The 15,985-nt window shown below is 34.2% G+C and overlaps 1 protein-coding gene across 2 annotated transcripts; it reads right to left on the reverse strand.

Moving 5' to 3' along the window:
* Positions 1–376: 376 nt before the first annotated feature.
* On the reverse strand, positions 377–15,738 carry Rab6 (RAS oncogene family member Rab6). Of its 2 annotated transcripts, none has more exons than XM_076764597.1 (6): positions 15,518–15,738; positions 14,838–14,896; positions 13,385–13,544; positions 13,108–13,313; positions 12,958–13,024; positions 377–8,888 (listed from the first exon to the last, which is right to left on the reverse strand). In XM_076764597.1, exons 1-6 carry the CDS (start codon positions 15,585–15,587, stop codon positions 8,815–8,817), a joined length of 636 nt encoding a protein of 211 aa, XP_076620712.1. In that variant the 5' UTR covers positions 15,588–15,738; the 3' UTR covers positions 377–8,814. The 2 variants fall into 2 exon arrangements, with proteins under 2 accessions (XP_076620712.1, XP_076620713.1); XM_076764598.1 differs by lacking the exon at positions 377–8,888 and adding an exon at positions 8,908–11,781.
* Positions 15,739–15,985: the final 247 nt, after the last annotated feature.

Raw genomic sequence — 15,985 nt, forward strand, 5'->3', positions numbered from 1 at the left:
TTCGACCCTCCGTATTGCGGTTCGAACAAAATTAATTGGTTGTTGGAGGTCACTTTTTCTCTGTCGCAAGTGACAGGAAACACCATTGAAAAGAGAAAGCGATAACCTTCAACGACCAATAAATTTCGACCTAACTCCTGAAAGAACAAGGACTGTGGTTTTTTTATTTTCAATTATATTTCTGCAAGATCTCGTTCGATGACGTTAAACAAAAGCGTACATTATTTCCTATTTTATATAATGTATCGGAAACTTAAAGCCTTGATGTTTAACCCTTCGAGCCTCGAGTCCTTCAAGCAACGAGACTAGATTACACAAGAAGGTGTTTGATAAACGACGAAAATCGTTAGATTGAACATATAAAAAGTATCACGAATTTCAATCTTCTATTTATTCGTCAAGGTACATTCAAAGTATCGGGTATATTAATATTGATTTTTAAAAGAAGGAACGACGCGACCATATTTTTAAATTATTAGGTGTCGAGTAGCGTCGAGGCTCCAAGGATTAACCTTACAATTAATGAATATCGCACCCTACTGCTACGTTAAGTTTGACAATTTAATTGCAAAGAGACGATACAGCGAATACCTCTATTCAACTAAGAAACATTGGCTACAATAACTTCGTCGCGAAACGCGGCCGCCTTGCAAATTACATTCACAAGAATTTCGTTTCAAAATGCTACAAATCATCGTCGCTATCGTACTATTAATCTCCATTAACCCCTTCGATGCGAGGAACGACCATAGAAAATAACCGAATTTTAATAGAATAACGACCTATCTAGAACAATGAAACAAAAATTTACTTATCGAGATATCTTATCACAATGACTACTCAGCCAATTTTATAAAAATTTTCCAACGGTCTACCCACCAGAATTTACTATCGTTTACTTCACTCTATCATTCATAATACGTACCTACGACAAATTACTTCAAACAGAGTCACTTAATCCCTTGACGCATGGAACATTTATGGCAAATACGAATTATTAAACTTAACTTTGTAAAAAAACAACAAAAGGCGGTTCAGTGACATATTATTCTCTCGAAAGACCTGTGCATTTGTTAAAAAATATTTTCAATTAATCTTCAAAAATGTTCACTTCTTAAATTATACGTTAATGCCTCAAGGGGTTAAATTTACACTCGATGTAAGGTACACCAGTAGTGGACAGTTTTTGAAAAAAACGTAACAACTATTATTAATAATATTTCTCTCAGCAAAATAGAGTCTGAGGATGCACTACTAGCAAAAAGTGCAAATAGAAACCTATTTAATAAATATACCCAGTTACTTCTATTATTATTTAACCTTCTATCCTTAGAATTAAAAACTTCGTTTCTTCAAGTATCTATTACTACAACAAAAAGTCTCGAATACTACAATTTTTATTATTCTAATGTCCCGACTACTGAAACAAATTTCAGACTCAAGAAAAACTGAGGAATATTCTTTTTTAATAAAAGAGATTACTGCCTAGTCCAGTGATTTGCGATCCAATACAAAATAAAGGAAGCATACAACTTTCCAGACTAAAAATGTGTCCACTGCTGGTGCCTTAATGTTTCAACATAATCTTAGCTAGAGACTCTACCGACGTCTCGATTTCTCTCGGATCGTCGTCGTACCGAAGGGGTTAAGTCGCAACAAAATATATCAATCCCACTGCGCCCCGAAAAGCAAGCACCGTGGATCACTGAACGATCGACGCGTCGATCATTCCGACTAGATCGGGCGTACAATTCGGTTCGTTTGGTTCGCCTCCACGCGGAGGAGACAGCCCCGGCAAACCTCTCCCCAGCTGCAACCGGAAGTGTGTCACTGGCCGTGCGAAAGTGACGCGTCCCCTTTAGGCGTGAGTCTTACAATAGGCGAAGATTAAACATTAGCGATTTACCCTCGATATGGAAAGTCATAAAAGGTCCTATCCTATGTCGAGCTACGAGCGCGTTTCCGGTCGAGGAGTCTGCAAGTCGGCGAGCGTCGTCTCCTCCGCTCGCGAGGCCGAAACAAAGAAAGATGCACGCGCGGAACTCTCAACACATTCGCAGCCGCCGACGTAATATTACGTCGTTCTTGTAATTCATAGCTGGTTGCCATTGACGTAACGTTGTGCCATTTTTTAACGTACAGCTAGTTATCGTTCACGTAATATTACGTCATTATTAAATCTACAGCTAATTTACGCTGACGTAATATTGCGTCGTCTCGTAATCTACAACTGATTGCCGCTGTCACTGTTACAGTGAACGTTCGATATACGCTCGAACCGATCTAGAACATAAATGCACTGAGCTCTTTTCTACGTTCGACAGTCGACTCGAGCTGTTTCTACAATTAGAATCGATCTACTCTATAAACGCCTGGCTTGGGGTCCCAATTTTCGAGCATATATTCAACTTTTACTGTATTTTTAATTTATAACTGGTTATCGCTGACGTAATATTGCGTAATTTTTTAATATACAGATTATTGCCGTTGACGTAATATTACAGTAATGCGCAGTTAAATTCAATTTTATTTTAGGAGTACGCTCAAGCTCGAGATAAAACGTTCAATTTCGAAAATATAAATTTCTGTAATTTCCATCTTCGTGAAAATGCTACCAATGGATTGGTAAAGTTCTCCCGTTGAAAATAAGTCCAGACACGAGACGAATTGGTAAAATTTTTCAGTAATCAATCCAAATATGTACCTATGTAATTATTAAAAAAATGCTTTCAACACGAATCGAGATTAGTCCTACGTATGTCGTGTTTGGACTTATTTTTATCTGGAAAACTTCACCAATCCACCGGTAACATTTTTATTAAGGGAAGATGAAAATTACAGAAATTTATATTTTTGAAATTAGATGTTCTGCCTACTATAAATTTCTTACTAGCTCTCGCTACGTGTATATACTGCCTTTGCCGAGGCTTAGGAACCTGGGTTGTGATTTAGGTGAAACAATTCTATTGTAATTTAACCGTGCATTACTGTATATCTTTTTATACATGTACAGCTACTCTTTCTAATGTAATATTACGTCATTGTGAAATATATAACTGGTTGACGTCGACATAATCTTACATCGTTTTATATATAGAGGCAGATGACTTTATAATTTGTATTTACGATCACAACAGCAATCTAACAATATATTGATTTCAAGTGAATCAAAATGAGCGTTTGATGAAAGTCGATAATCAAACAAATTTTTTTACGAATTCTTTGGTATAAAATATAAAAAGCTTTAGAAAAATGTGTTGCTCCCATCTCGTTTCGAAAATGTAGGTGTCTTGTGCAAAACAGCAATAGATATAATTCCTACTACTTTGCTTATTATTATTTCACTTTATATACCTAATAAATTTAAAAAAAATTTTGAACGTTATTATTCCCATATTTATAAATTTGATATCTATTCTGATTTAGTGTAAATTTCTTTAAATTTTGCACAACAAGTGGTTACAAGCGCGATATTATGATAAAGCAATTCGTTTAATTTTCATCTCTAACGTCAAAAACCTGTGGCAACCAGCTACTATAGAGATTTTTATCGATTGCCAATTGTCAGTTTCGGTTCGCGATAGAATCGCCGGCTGCGAAAGTATCGATAAATAAGTTCTCGAGGCTTCGCATACAAGTGTAAAGGATCTGGGCGCCGAAAGTGGTACAAGTCCATCGGTCTGGGCTCGTTTAGGCGTTCCTTTGAAACGGTTTCCATCGTCTTGTCAACGTGTTCGAACAGAGCGAGGCGAACTTCGTCTCGGACAACGGAGAGAAATCGCGAAACTCAAAAATCAAAGATCCGCGTGCCACGAATAAGTTTTCGCCCGAAAAAGGATGTCCTTCGTTGCTCAGAAATAATAGATCCATTTCTCTTGTAAACACGAAGAACATTCGAACGAAAATTTATTCGGACAAATCTGTTGGAACGATAGAAGCATCACGCTCTGTGGAAGCAGTCGAAGAGCCCACGCTTGAAACCCTCGATCTTTGGTCTTATTAACCCTTACCACGTGGTGTGCAAAAAATTTAGTGCACGTATGGTCAGTGACCAAAAAAACCTCAGGTACTATTTTCGTAAAAATCAAAGCCTGACAATTAATGACCTTTGATGCAAAAAGCGAGGCAGTGCTGTATTTTCGCCAAACACGTACACGTAAACAAAAATCTTTCTTTCAATCCTTCTCCAACGAATTCATACGGCAAAGGATTAATACTGAACACCTCCGTGGACTGGTACCACCGATCCTCGTAGATCTTCACATGCAGCGACGCTAAACAACACGTTATGCGCAATGGCTGACGCTATAGAGACAGTTTAACGTTCAAAAAACGGTGCTAGGGCACGTAGAGTTCGCGTTTAAGCACGGCAGATTAATGAGTTACAACGCACGATTTTGTTCCTCCTTTAATCGTTATCTTCGGTATCGTTTCACCGAAGAAAAGCCTTATCACATCAATGTACAACGACGACACTAGGGAAACCTGCTCCAACTCGTCGCAAGTCGGCGCAGCTTTCCCATCCTCGCGTTTTCTCCCTTCGGACGCGTCTACTGTTCTCTAACTTCTAATTAGCAGCGAGTGTACAATCCAACCCCGCTAAATCGCTCTCTGGCCTCTTTCTTTTTTCACCCCTAAGGCGTTCCTCGTTGCATTCTCGCTCGGTATAATTCTTACGGCTCGAGTCTCGATTCCGTCTAATTAATTAAATACTGGCGCGCTAGAAGCGTTCAGTCTTAACGGTGAAACACAAAAACGGTGTTTCACGACGCTCCGTTAAGTCACGTCGCACACGTGACGCGTTCGTGAATCGACGCAAGCGTCCTCGTAATGGTTCTAGCGTTCGCAGAAAGAAGACGCAGCTTTTTAACCCTTTTGAAACTGAATTTTTTACACGATTCTCGATCGAGTCCCGCTAATTGATTATCCTTCTTTTTTAAAACAACTTCGAACGAATTGCAACTGTACAGTGTAAAAGACAGAGTGTTTCTTAATTGGTGATACGACTCGAAAAGACGCGAATTTATACGAAAGAATAAAATGAAAACGTAGAGTGCTGTAGACCAGTGTTTTCCAAAATATTATCGCTGTAAACCTACCATTTATCTCGAGCGTAGAAATTTTCTTTTTGTTTTTGAGGGGCAACTCCTAAAAAGTTTGGAAACCACTGCTGTAAACTACATAAGTAGAACATTTTCTAGTCGTATCAAGCGTTATATTTACATCTTGTAGTATAACGTTTTCGAATCTTCCTCAATGCGTACAAAATTAAAAATTTTAGGTTTTATATATCTAAAACTTTAGATTTTACATTTTATGTATAATGAGGAAGAAAACATTGTACTACAAGAACTGATTATATTTTCAGGTTGTACCACCAGTTCGAAGACGCTCTGTATATCGAGAATTCATTGCATAGTTTTATAAACATGCATGTATACGTAACGCTATACGTCGCAAAATTATTAACTTTAAAATATCATACACATACGTGTTACTGTCACATCCGAAAGGGTTAATTTCTACTTTTGTTCGAGCTTCGTTCTGTTATATTGAACACGTTCACTGTTGGTGATTTTTTATTCATAATCATGTAATTGGGCAGTTACACCACGTACTATATAAACTTTAAAATCTGGTAGTACGAACAAAATAGGAACATAGACTTTTTACCTATACTCCGTAAATATCAATAAAAACGATAGAAAAATTACGGAGATATTCCCTTAAAATGTAATCGAAAATTGAATTAAATATGATTCTCGCGAAATGAAGTATGATACGAGGCATGTATTGTGTATCCCACACCGCAGTGAACGTGTTAATGAACGCGACATTACCTGGCATTTTCTTCAAACGAACGATACCTATGGCATAAAACACCGTTACAAAAATCGTACATGACCAGAGTATGTTACGACCATGGATGGGCATAAAGTACTCATTGTATGCATTCAGTGCTTAGCACACGTGAAAAACAACCCTACATATTGTATTTCGTGGGGATTAATTACTGGCATCCGCTTTTATTTTGTATTCATTCGTGCCGTCGAATATTAAATACTACTGTAAATTGTATTCAACGCATTGAGGAACACCGAGTACGCTATTTTGTACTCGATATCCGATTAGTAAAGAATAGTTATATTCAGTTTCACCGACGAATAAAAACTACATCATTGTCACAACTTTGATCTATATGGTATTGATACAACAAGTTGTTGCTTTTTAAATTTTTAATAAATATAAATAATATTCGAATTTATATACGATTTCATTAATTTCTATTTTTTAAAAGCTCCTTAAATTTGAAAATTGATAAAATTATAAACGTATACCGAATTGATGCAGACTTTATAAGTTTATAAATTTTATATAAAGTTTACAAATTTATAAAAACTTTATATTATTATGAAGTTATGTATTTCTATAAAATATGAAGAGCAAACGTCGCACTAATACCATATACATACATACGACTACGATATACTTTCAATCGTTTGACTGCACAATGAAACCAAATAAAATATTCTGCACTTATTAATCGATTGGATATAAAATGCTAATATATTCGGCAATCATAAGATACCTGTGTATTCTATGTTTGACGATGAAGTTGAGTAGAAGTATTCTATGCTTGCACAGCTAACGAATAAAACGTGCGAATGCTTTTAAGCATTATACCATAAAACGGAACACGAATTAGTAAAGTATTCGTCATTCGAATATCTTTTTAAATGTATTTTGCCCATCCCTGGTTACGACTATGACTGCATAAATGAGAAACCATAAATACCAGGTATTACTTACATCAACGCGTGTAAAATGGCGAGTAGAAGCAATCGAACATTCGTTAACGTCCCAAAGCGAAGTTCGCGCGTCTTCTTCCTCAATTTACAAACGGATCTCGCATGTAGGGCTGGAACTATTCGAGTATTTTACAATTATTGCAATAGTACAAATAAACTTCGAATATCGTTATTCGAATATTACTATTCCGACGATTGCCTAAACTGTTGGAAATTTTTCTTCTTTTTTTCGTTGAATGATTCGTTTCTACGGCTGGAAGTAACTACAAAATTCGAAGTTACTCGCAGCCAAAGAAATGTGAGCACATTATATTTTTTCTTATCAAAATAGAGATGTTGTATAGAATACTGTTAATGAAATGTTTTAAGTGAAAATGAAGTTTAAAGAGGAGCTCTGAACCTAAAGAACTTGATTTACAGTCTGCATCGCGGTATTCAAGTACTTTACCAGTGCAGGTAATATTCGAATAGTCAGATATTCAAATTAAACGGATTCCTAAATACACGGTTATGCTTCCACTTATATCCTTATACTATTTCGTATGTATCCGTAAATTAAATACAACTTTCTTCAATTATGTTTCATAAAAGGGTACATATGAATCTGTTTAACTTTGATTAATTTCTGTAACGAAGAGCGTATACAAATGTACTGTAGAGAAAAAGAAAGATCAGTTCTGGCAAAAATTAATCATATTGGATAAAAATGCCTTCCGATAAGCCTGCGACTAAACAAAAACTACTCAACACTGTATACATTCCTCTTATTAGTGATATCACATTATTCTTAACCTGTGTTTGATCCTTCTTCCTCTTTACAGTACATCATATACCATTTTCGGTTATAGAATAATTTATAATACAGAAAAATTGAGTAGTCCCAGCCCTGATCGCGTGTCGAGGGTCGCTTGCTTATTACCAAGAAATATCGAAAAAACGTCTATAAAGATTGTAATTACGATTATATTATAAACCTCGAACAATTCGCCGGCGAACAGGCTCACAAATAAACGCGCTCTACAAATTACAATGTTCTACGACCGATCGGTAAACAGAGGTCGCTCGATCGTTCGATTCCTTGACTATCGGGCGCGCGTGGTCTATGGAATCAAGTTTACTTTCAGTCGTTCTCGTGATCTCGTCCAAGCTGTTTGGTTGTGACTTTGTGCGTGTCGAGTAAGATCTCGCCCCTCGATAATCGCGATAAGAGCGAAACGACGACAGGATGATCGCTTACAGGTATGATAGCCATCGACTTCCGGGGGCCCGAGTGTCCGTAGACATTTCGAAAAGAAACTGGTCTAAACGCGATTCACAGTCATAGAAAAATCGTGATATGTACGAGTCGTGGAAAGCTGTTGTGTATTGCTTCGATCGTTTAACAACGCGTACAATGGTGTTACACGAGTTTACGGAAGAGTTACCTTCTTTATCGTCCATATTCAGAGATGGGCAAAATTTCACTCGAACGATACGAACAGTGAAAATGTTATTCGATCATCGTGAAACGTTTTACTCTACGGTTCGAATATTTAGTTTTATTTAACGATTAACGGATAAACGGTTGTTCGTATTTTGTTCTGTTCAAAATTTTTATTCAGATATGAATTTTGCCCATATCTATCTGCAATGCAATCGGTTGCAAGCAGACGCCAGTTTCCGGTTTACGGCGTGGCGCGAGAAGATCGCAAGTTCTCTCTCTCTCTTTCGTTTTCGCGGACCGCATAATAACATAACGCGCACTATAACCGCACAAAGCTGTCCTCGGAGTAACATGAATAGCAACGAATCCCGCTAGTAACGAGTTAAATGATTAGGGTAGAAGTAGTTGGTAAGAACAGTGTTAATGAAACGTTTCTGCGCGCCCCTCGTCGATGTTGACATCAGAAGAAGCCAGGCGTCTCGTTAAATAGGTATGTGGATGATTTTTTTTTTTTTTTTTGGTTCGTGTCTGAATGTCACAAAGGCGCTAGCATTATTAGCTGCACATTGATAAACCACCTCCCTAGCAAATACAGCCACTCTCCCCCTCGGACTCGGAACCGTTCTGCATCGGTGATTGATTCTGCAAGTCGACAGCTGCTTTCGTGTGTTAAGGTGTTATCACAGTAATATTCGCGTTACAATCGTGTACAGTACAGTAAAGTTGTGTCTAGCATTTCCCTTATCCCTCGTCGAAATAGTGTTTCCACATTAATATCGCGATGGAAATTTGATGAACTTAGAAAATATACGATGCAAGAAAAGTTAGGCCTTAAGATTGATATTTTGAATTTCAATTATTATTCCTTGTATTCAGGCAGCATAATGAGCATGTGACCGTACGATCATGATGTTATTACAAATTGTTTTGAAATACATACGATTCAGCTCTTAATGTTAATCATAAAATTAGTCCCATTAGATTCAAGTCAACAACCCTTTCTGTCCCAATGATTCAATATGGCATTGCTAATATTGTTATATTAAACCTTATAGTTTTATGTATAAACTTCTTGATGATTCCATTTAAACTCATTATTGTTTGACAATTTATTTTGTTCTTACTTACACTCATTGCATGTAACAGTTGAAAATGAGACATTAGTGAAATGATTTTACATTGTATTAGCAAATATGTATATATTAAAAACTTAGAAGAATGTGTCTTATTTTATTTCATTTTTAGTTTCAACTCATATTAGATGGTTAATAGATACTACTATGGCAATGTGTTTTTTCTTATACTAATATCATAAGCTCAATATTTTATTTTTATTTGCATGACTTCATATGGCATCTATGGGTCTTATGAAGCTATGAAGCCTAAATAAAACTGAAATGCAGCTAATTTAGTTTCTACATTCTGTTAATAATATTCATTTTTTGTAAAGTATAAAATACATTTTATATACAATATGTAATAAGTATATATCTATATACAAGATGAGTTGTCTAAGACTGGAAGTTGAAATATATTTGAAACCTCTGGTTACATTGAAAAAAGCTTCGGATAAAACTTGAACGATTTCGAGGCTATCGTTATTCGGCATATAGACGCGTAAATGACGTTTAAAAGTCAAGTTCGTTTTTTTAAATGGAATCATATATTTTTTGATATACTAATCGATTTAGCTTGTCATAAACAAAGGAAAAAAGCCCCCAATCTTTTAAAAATTCTAAATTTTTCTCATATTATTTATAAAGTTTTCCCAATGATGGCATATGGCATCATTTAATATTTGTACTTTTTAATTAGTCTTCAATAAATTTGCATAAACGTATTTAATGATCCTATTACGATAATATTGTTAGGTAAAATATATTTTTTTTTATTAAAATAATTTATTTGGGACAGAAAAGGTTATATATGTAGTACTCTCTTTTCAAAGCCAGAGTAGCTGTAATTAAAAAGCGTATAAAATTTAAATAGTTCAAAAATGGGACGGAGCATTCCCTAATATTAATTGTAGTGAAATTTACAGCCGCGAAGCACCTTAATTAAAAGTATACATCGAATGCCGTTTTTCGTATTCTTACGATACAAAGTATTGTATATGTATAAATCCTACTTAGAATATTACATGGATAAAAATGAGTATTACAAGCTTGAAACAAGGAAACGTACATAAGAAGGAAAAATGACAAGAAAAATTGTGATTCATAAGAAATTATTATAAAAGAAAAAAAATAATAATACTATTTGAGATTTTTTATATAAATTAAAATATTACAATAAATTATTAACAAAAATATTATAATATTAGGTATAATAGCATTCTGCCTATCCGTATCCCAATTTTAAGTTAATATGTACAAATCCAATTTTGTGTTTTCTTGCTAAGTACTTTCTCTATCTATACGTGTTATATATATATATATATATACACACATATATATATATATATGAATTGTATATATGCATATATATACATATATGTATATGTATATGTATGTAGAAGTCTAATTCAGTTCGAAATGTATAATACTTCAATGAGAAATGCAATTTGTTAATTTATGCAGTGGTATTCCAAAATGAGGAAAACCTTCGTGCGTGAGCAATGTATTCTTAAAAAAATATTCATAAAAAAATGAGATAACGTTAGTTGCTAGTTCTGCACCGTTGCAATTTTTTTTGCATTCGTTTGTAGTACATACGGAACTACATACTGTATACGAATTTTCTTATCTACTGTATCAGTTCAAACTTAAATCGAATGGATGCATGAACTATACAAAACTTTTATTGCTGATAATTGCAATTGCACTTCGAATTAACGAACAATTGTATTCGACTAACTTTTTGACTGCATTTACGCAATACGTAATTTTACGACTTTGCTGTCACTTTAATTCTCATGTTACTGCGACTTATATATACATAACTATATAAGTGCACCATATCATGCAACTGTAACACTGATCATGCACACAACTGATATTTCGTTAAAGATCTTTTTTTCTTCAGAATGCAAACCACATGAAGATTCATTACTTAACGTTAAACTTATAATAAGTACATACAGCAAACAAAATATTGATTACAAAATTTATTTTTCAATTAAAAGAAGGAAAATATAAATCCGCTATCAATATATGATAATTATCAACCATTGACACGTTACAAAAAGCAAGCAGCTTTGATGAAGATTTCGAAAGTTCAAATAAATTAGATTATGTTGATGCTATGATGTTATAACACACACAAACACGTTATTGTGTAAAAGCAGTCTGCTTAAGCTACCGTGTGATACTTATAGTTTCATGAACAAACAGTTATAGCTGTTCAGTACAGTGCTATCAACTTTCCACATTTTAAATCGTGAAAATAACACAGACTGAATCTCACTGTCCTAGCGTTGAGAGTTTAATTTATTAATTTAACTTAAATCAGTGTCTCGTCTACCGTTAGGCTGATCGGTGGTTTAACATGCACAACTGCTCTCCGATGCTTTCAGTTCAATTGGTGTATCCTTGAGAACTACTTCTTGCACTACAGGTTTAGCAACATATTAAGGAAAACACAAAAAGAGAAAAGAAACAACTGAAATCGTTAATAATGTTAAATAATAATATTAAAAAATAATATATTTGAAATGATGTTTAAAAGATGGGCAATAGTGATAAAAGACTTTGAAAAAAATACATGAAAGTATATAAAAATTACATAACGTTATCGTGAAATTTAAATTCGTCTTTTCTCTAATAAAGAATTTGGAACTTGAGTAATATAGCTCCTGTAAAATACACAAAGTTTTCCGTGAGAATCTAAAACTAGTAAATAAGGGGAGATTCTTCACGAAAAAAATTAATAAATGGTACAGAAAAATATTTGTTTTCAATAAAAATAATTTTTAAAATTCGTCAAAGAAACGAAACTCGACTAAGCCTTGAATTAATGCATCTAAGTATAAGCTTTAATTACTGTTGTTTCTACTACGCTGATTTGAAATCCCGCGGGACAGCACAGGAACAAGAGGAGTCGCCATCTTTCTTTCTTGCTCCCTTGCTCTCAGACAGTCCACATATGTGTGTGTAACTGCCGCGACGAATAGCGAACTAGAGTTCAATGTGTACGTACGTACATATAAGTGTATCCCTTCTACTTTTCTCGCATTCCTGCCGCGGAACTTCAAGTCAGCGGTGAACTGTACTTACGTTTGTAAACATTAACAAAATCATTGAAAACTAGAACGTTTAACCAAAGAACATCTCCTAACCTCTAAATAATTTTTCTTTTCTGAGACGTGATAATACAAAAGATAAAAAGTACATTACGATTTTGCTAATGTTTATGAACACAAGAACAAAAGTGATACAAGAATTGGTCGAGTGCGAACTTATTTGACGAATTTTCAAACTTACTGTTTTCGAAACTGAAGCTTTGTATATTTTAGTTTTAGTTTATTATAAATAATCACCCCCTAAACACTAGTATAGCACATTTCGCGGAGTATCCTGTAAAAGTGATTGCAATAGATTTAAATGTGATAACCCTAAAAATAAATACCGTTAATTTTGGAACCACGTGACAAACGTCATTACAGTAAAAATTAAGGATATGGGATATGCTTCATATTGCTATGTTCGAAGAAAGAAAATTCCTGAAATACGATTATGTAACTGTGTCATGCAAGTGTGTACATTACGTATCTTACGGAAAGGATACTGTCTTCAGGAGGCTTATTCTCAGTGGAATCCATGCCTGGTAGAGCTGCTGCTACTCTTCTAAACAGCTGAAAAGTAAATAAAATACATTTAATATTTTACAATGCTAGTTGGTATAATAAAAGTTGGAATTAATATTGCAAAGACATACCTGTTTTACATTGTACCCAGCTTTAGCACTAGTTTCGATAAACATTACATTCAGTTCTTTAGCTTTTCGTTCACCTTCTTCTGTTGAAACTTGTCTTTTATCGCTCAAGTCTGTTTTATTACCAACTAGCATAATAATTACGTCGCTTCCTCTCTCGGCCCGAACATCGTCAATCCACTTAGACGTTTGATGAAATGAGTTAGCATCTGTGCAAACAGTTCACTTGAGGCAATGCATTAAAACTGAATAGAAAACTTCTACTATAAACCCTACTTACTGGTGATATCATATACAACAACTGCAACAGTAGAATCTCTGATGTAACTTGGTATCAAAGACCTAAACCGTTCTTGGCCTGCAGTATCCCACAACTGTAATCTTACAGTTCTATCCTCCAAATACATAGTTTTGCTTAAAAAATCTATACCTATTGTAGCCTGCAACAAATAACAATTACATCCTGTTATTACTTTGTCACAATATATGTGACATGCTATTTAAAATATTCAGCTCATTTATTTAATACATCTTATCTACACATTGGAACATATTTAAAAGCATGCACTACATTAACATAATTTATGACAGACAGTTTTATGACTAAGTAGTAGTGAATGCATTAATTTTTATAGGTACATACATATTAAAAAAGAAAATTTTTATTAAATGATTCTACTGTTCACAAAATAATATAATAATAAATTTAGACCAATAAGTTGTGATAATCTCATAATTTTGTTTCTTTGAATCTATGTACTAGAAAAGTCAATATCTTGGTCTCCCTACTGTTCCTCCCACTAGCACTTGTCCCTGACATATGATATTGACTATTCTATAGAATGAAAAAGTATTTTACTTTGAACTGTCTTGTCAAACTCAGTTGACTTGTACAGAAAACAAGATGAGTTTAAAAGCTTGTTATATTCTTATAAGGTAATTGGAAAGTATGTCACTAAAATACAGATGATCTCAGAAGCTTTAAGTGTAGGTTGTGTGAGCTGGTGTAACAGTAGATTTCAGAAATTCCATGGAGTTGGTATAATAAAACTTATTCAAAAATGAAATATTTAAATTATATATTAAATATACATTAATGTATATTTACTTTTTCACAAAGTAATCGCTTTTTTATAACATTTTATATTTCTATACTTCTGCATTAATAATTAAAAATGACATTTAATATTTCTGTTATCAATATCAAAAATTTATCGTTTCTTGTATAATTGTGTTAATGGATTGAAGTTTTAAAATGTCAAACGCATTAACTATAATAACATATATAGAAGCATTCTGCGAAATCTTATCAGTCCAACAATGATAAAATGTGTTTCTTTTAGGCTCGGGTTACACGACCGCCGAAACGACGTGCGTTTTTATGTTCTTCCTTGTCTTGCAATTGAAAACAACGAAGACAGACAAGACCGGTGTTTCTATGTCTATCCTTGGTTGTTTTCAGTTGTAAGACAAGAAAAAACATAAAAACGAACATCGTTTCGACGCTTGCGTGACCCGGTCTTAAAAGTGATTATATATGCTTGCTGTTATCATAAGATAGTAAATGGCTGCGTGAATAAATTATAATATAAATATTGTCCTTCATTTAAATTATACAAAATTTTCAAAAATTTGTAACTATTTACAGAAGTAAAGACACACTTTTTTGAATAAAATAGTTACGCAATTAAATTCGAAAGTACTAGAAAAAAATTAAATCATTAATTTCATACCTGATACGTGTTGTCAAAGCTGTCATACATAAACCGTGTGATAAGAGACGTTTTTCCAACTGCAATATCAAATCGCACGATTAATGCAAAATGTTGGTTGTGTTATTAAAATCTTTAAAAATTCAGAATGAAAAGCATCGAATTCTCTCGCAACATAGAATAAGAACCTGTACGATGAATTTATAAAGCTATTGTTGCTTCTTAAACGAGGCACAGAGATCATTTAAATATATTCGCTATCGCTAAATTATACATTTTTGCTACAGACGCGGTATGATGCACTCTAAAATCTATTCAAGGGAAACAAATATACCATATACCGTACGAAGTTAGGTGCATAAATTATATATTTTAATATGAATTTTAATGGCCAACAGATATTTCCGTTAATATGTGCGAGAGGGAGACATTTTGTACGGCCTGATACACACAAAATTATAGCTATCATTAGAAATTGAATACAACATCGAAAAGGTAACAACAAGAATGACGCCGCATTCGATCGCTGCGATTATGTTGCAAAGCGTATAGAAATATTGATTTATAACCTAGAACAGTTAGCGAAATTCAACGGAAATTCTCATTTACGGCGTACTAAAAATCATCGAGAGAGAAAAATGGTCAGATGCATCAGCAATATTGATCGAAAATCAACGGAAGTATGCGCGGAAAATACTTACCGCTCTGTTCACCGAGAAAGACAAGCTTAAATTTACGCAACGGGTTTCCAAAATCACCCGAAGACGACATTTTCTTTGTATATTAGAACTACTGCACGATGAGGTATTAGTACTAAGCACACGGAAACAACTTAATCAATGCGACGAGTCATTAAGTTTTGCGAGAAATCATTTAACTTGACAGATCGCGAAGCCACTCCTTCCTTCAATCGTGGGGCAGCCACGTTTAACTGGGAAGTGACGTCATTGGTTAGTTGCTAATCTTGTTAGTTTTCAACCGTGTTCTTCTAGATGGCGCTCAGATGACCAAAAAGAGATAGGTTAAGAATTTAAAATGTGAGTACAAGTGAGTCATCCACTTTACGAAAAAAAAGCTTTCGATAGTTTTCTGCATACGTTGAATTGTATAAACATGATATCTTAGATATCTACAGATATTTAAAGATTCATTGTATTCGAAATACTAGT

The sequence above is a fragment of the Colletes latitarsis genome, chromosome 5, assembly GCF_051014445.1.
Source record: "Colletes latitarsis isolate SP2378_abdomen chromosome 5, iyColLati1, whole genome shotgun sequence".
Lineage (NCBI taxonomy): Eukaryota > Metazoa > Arthropoda > Insecta > Hymenoptera > Colletidae > Colletes > Colletes latitarsis.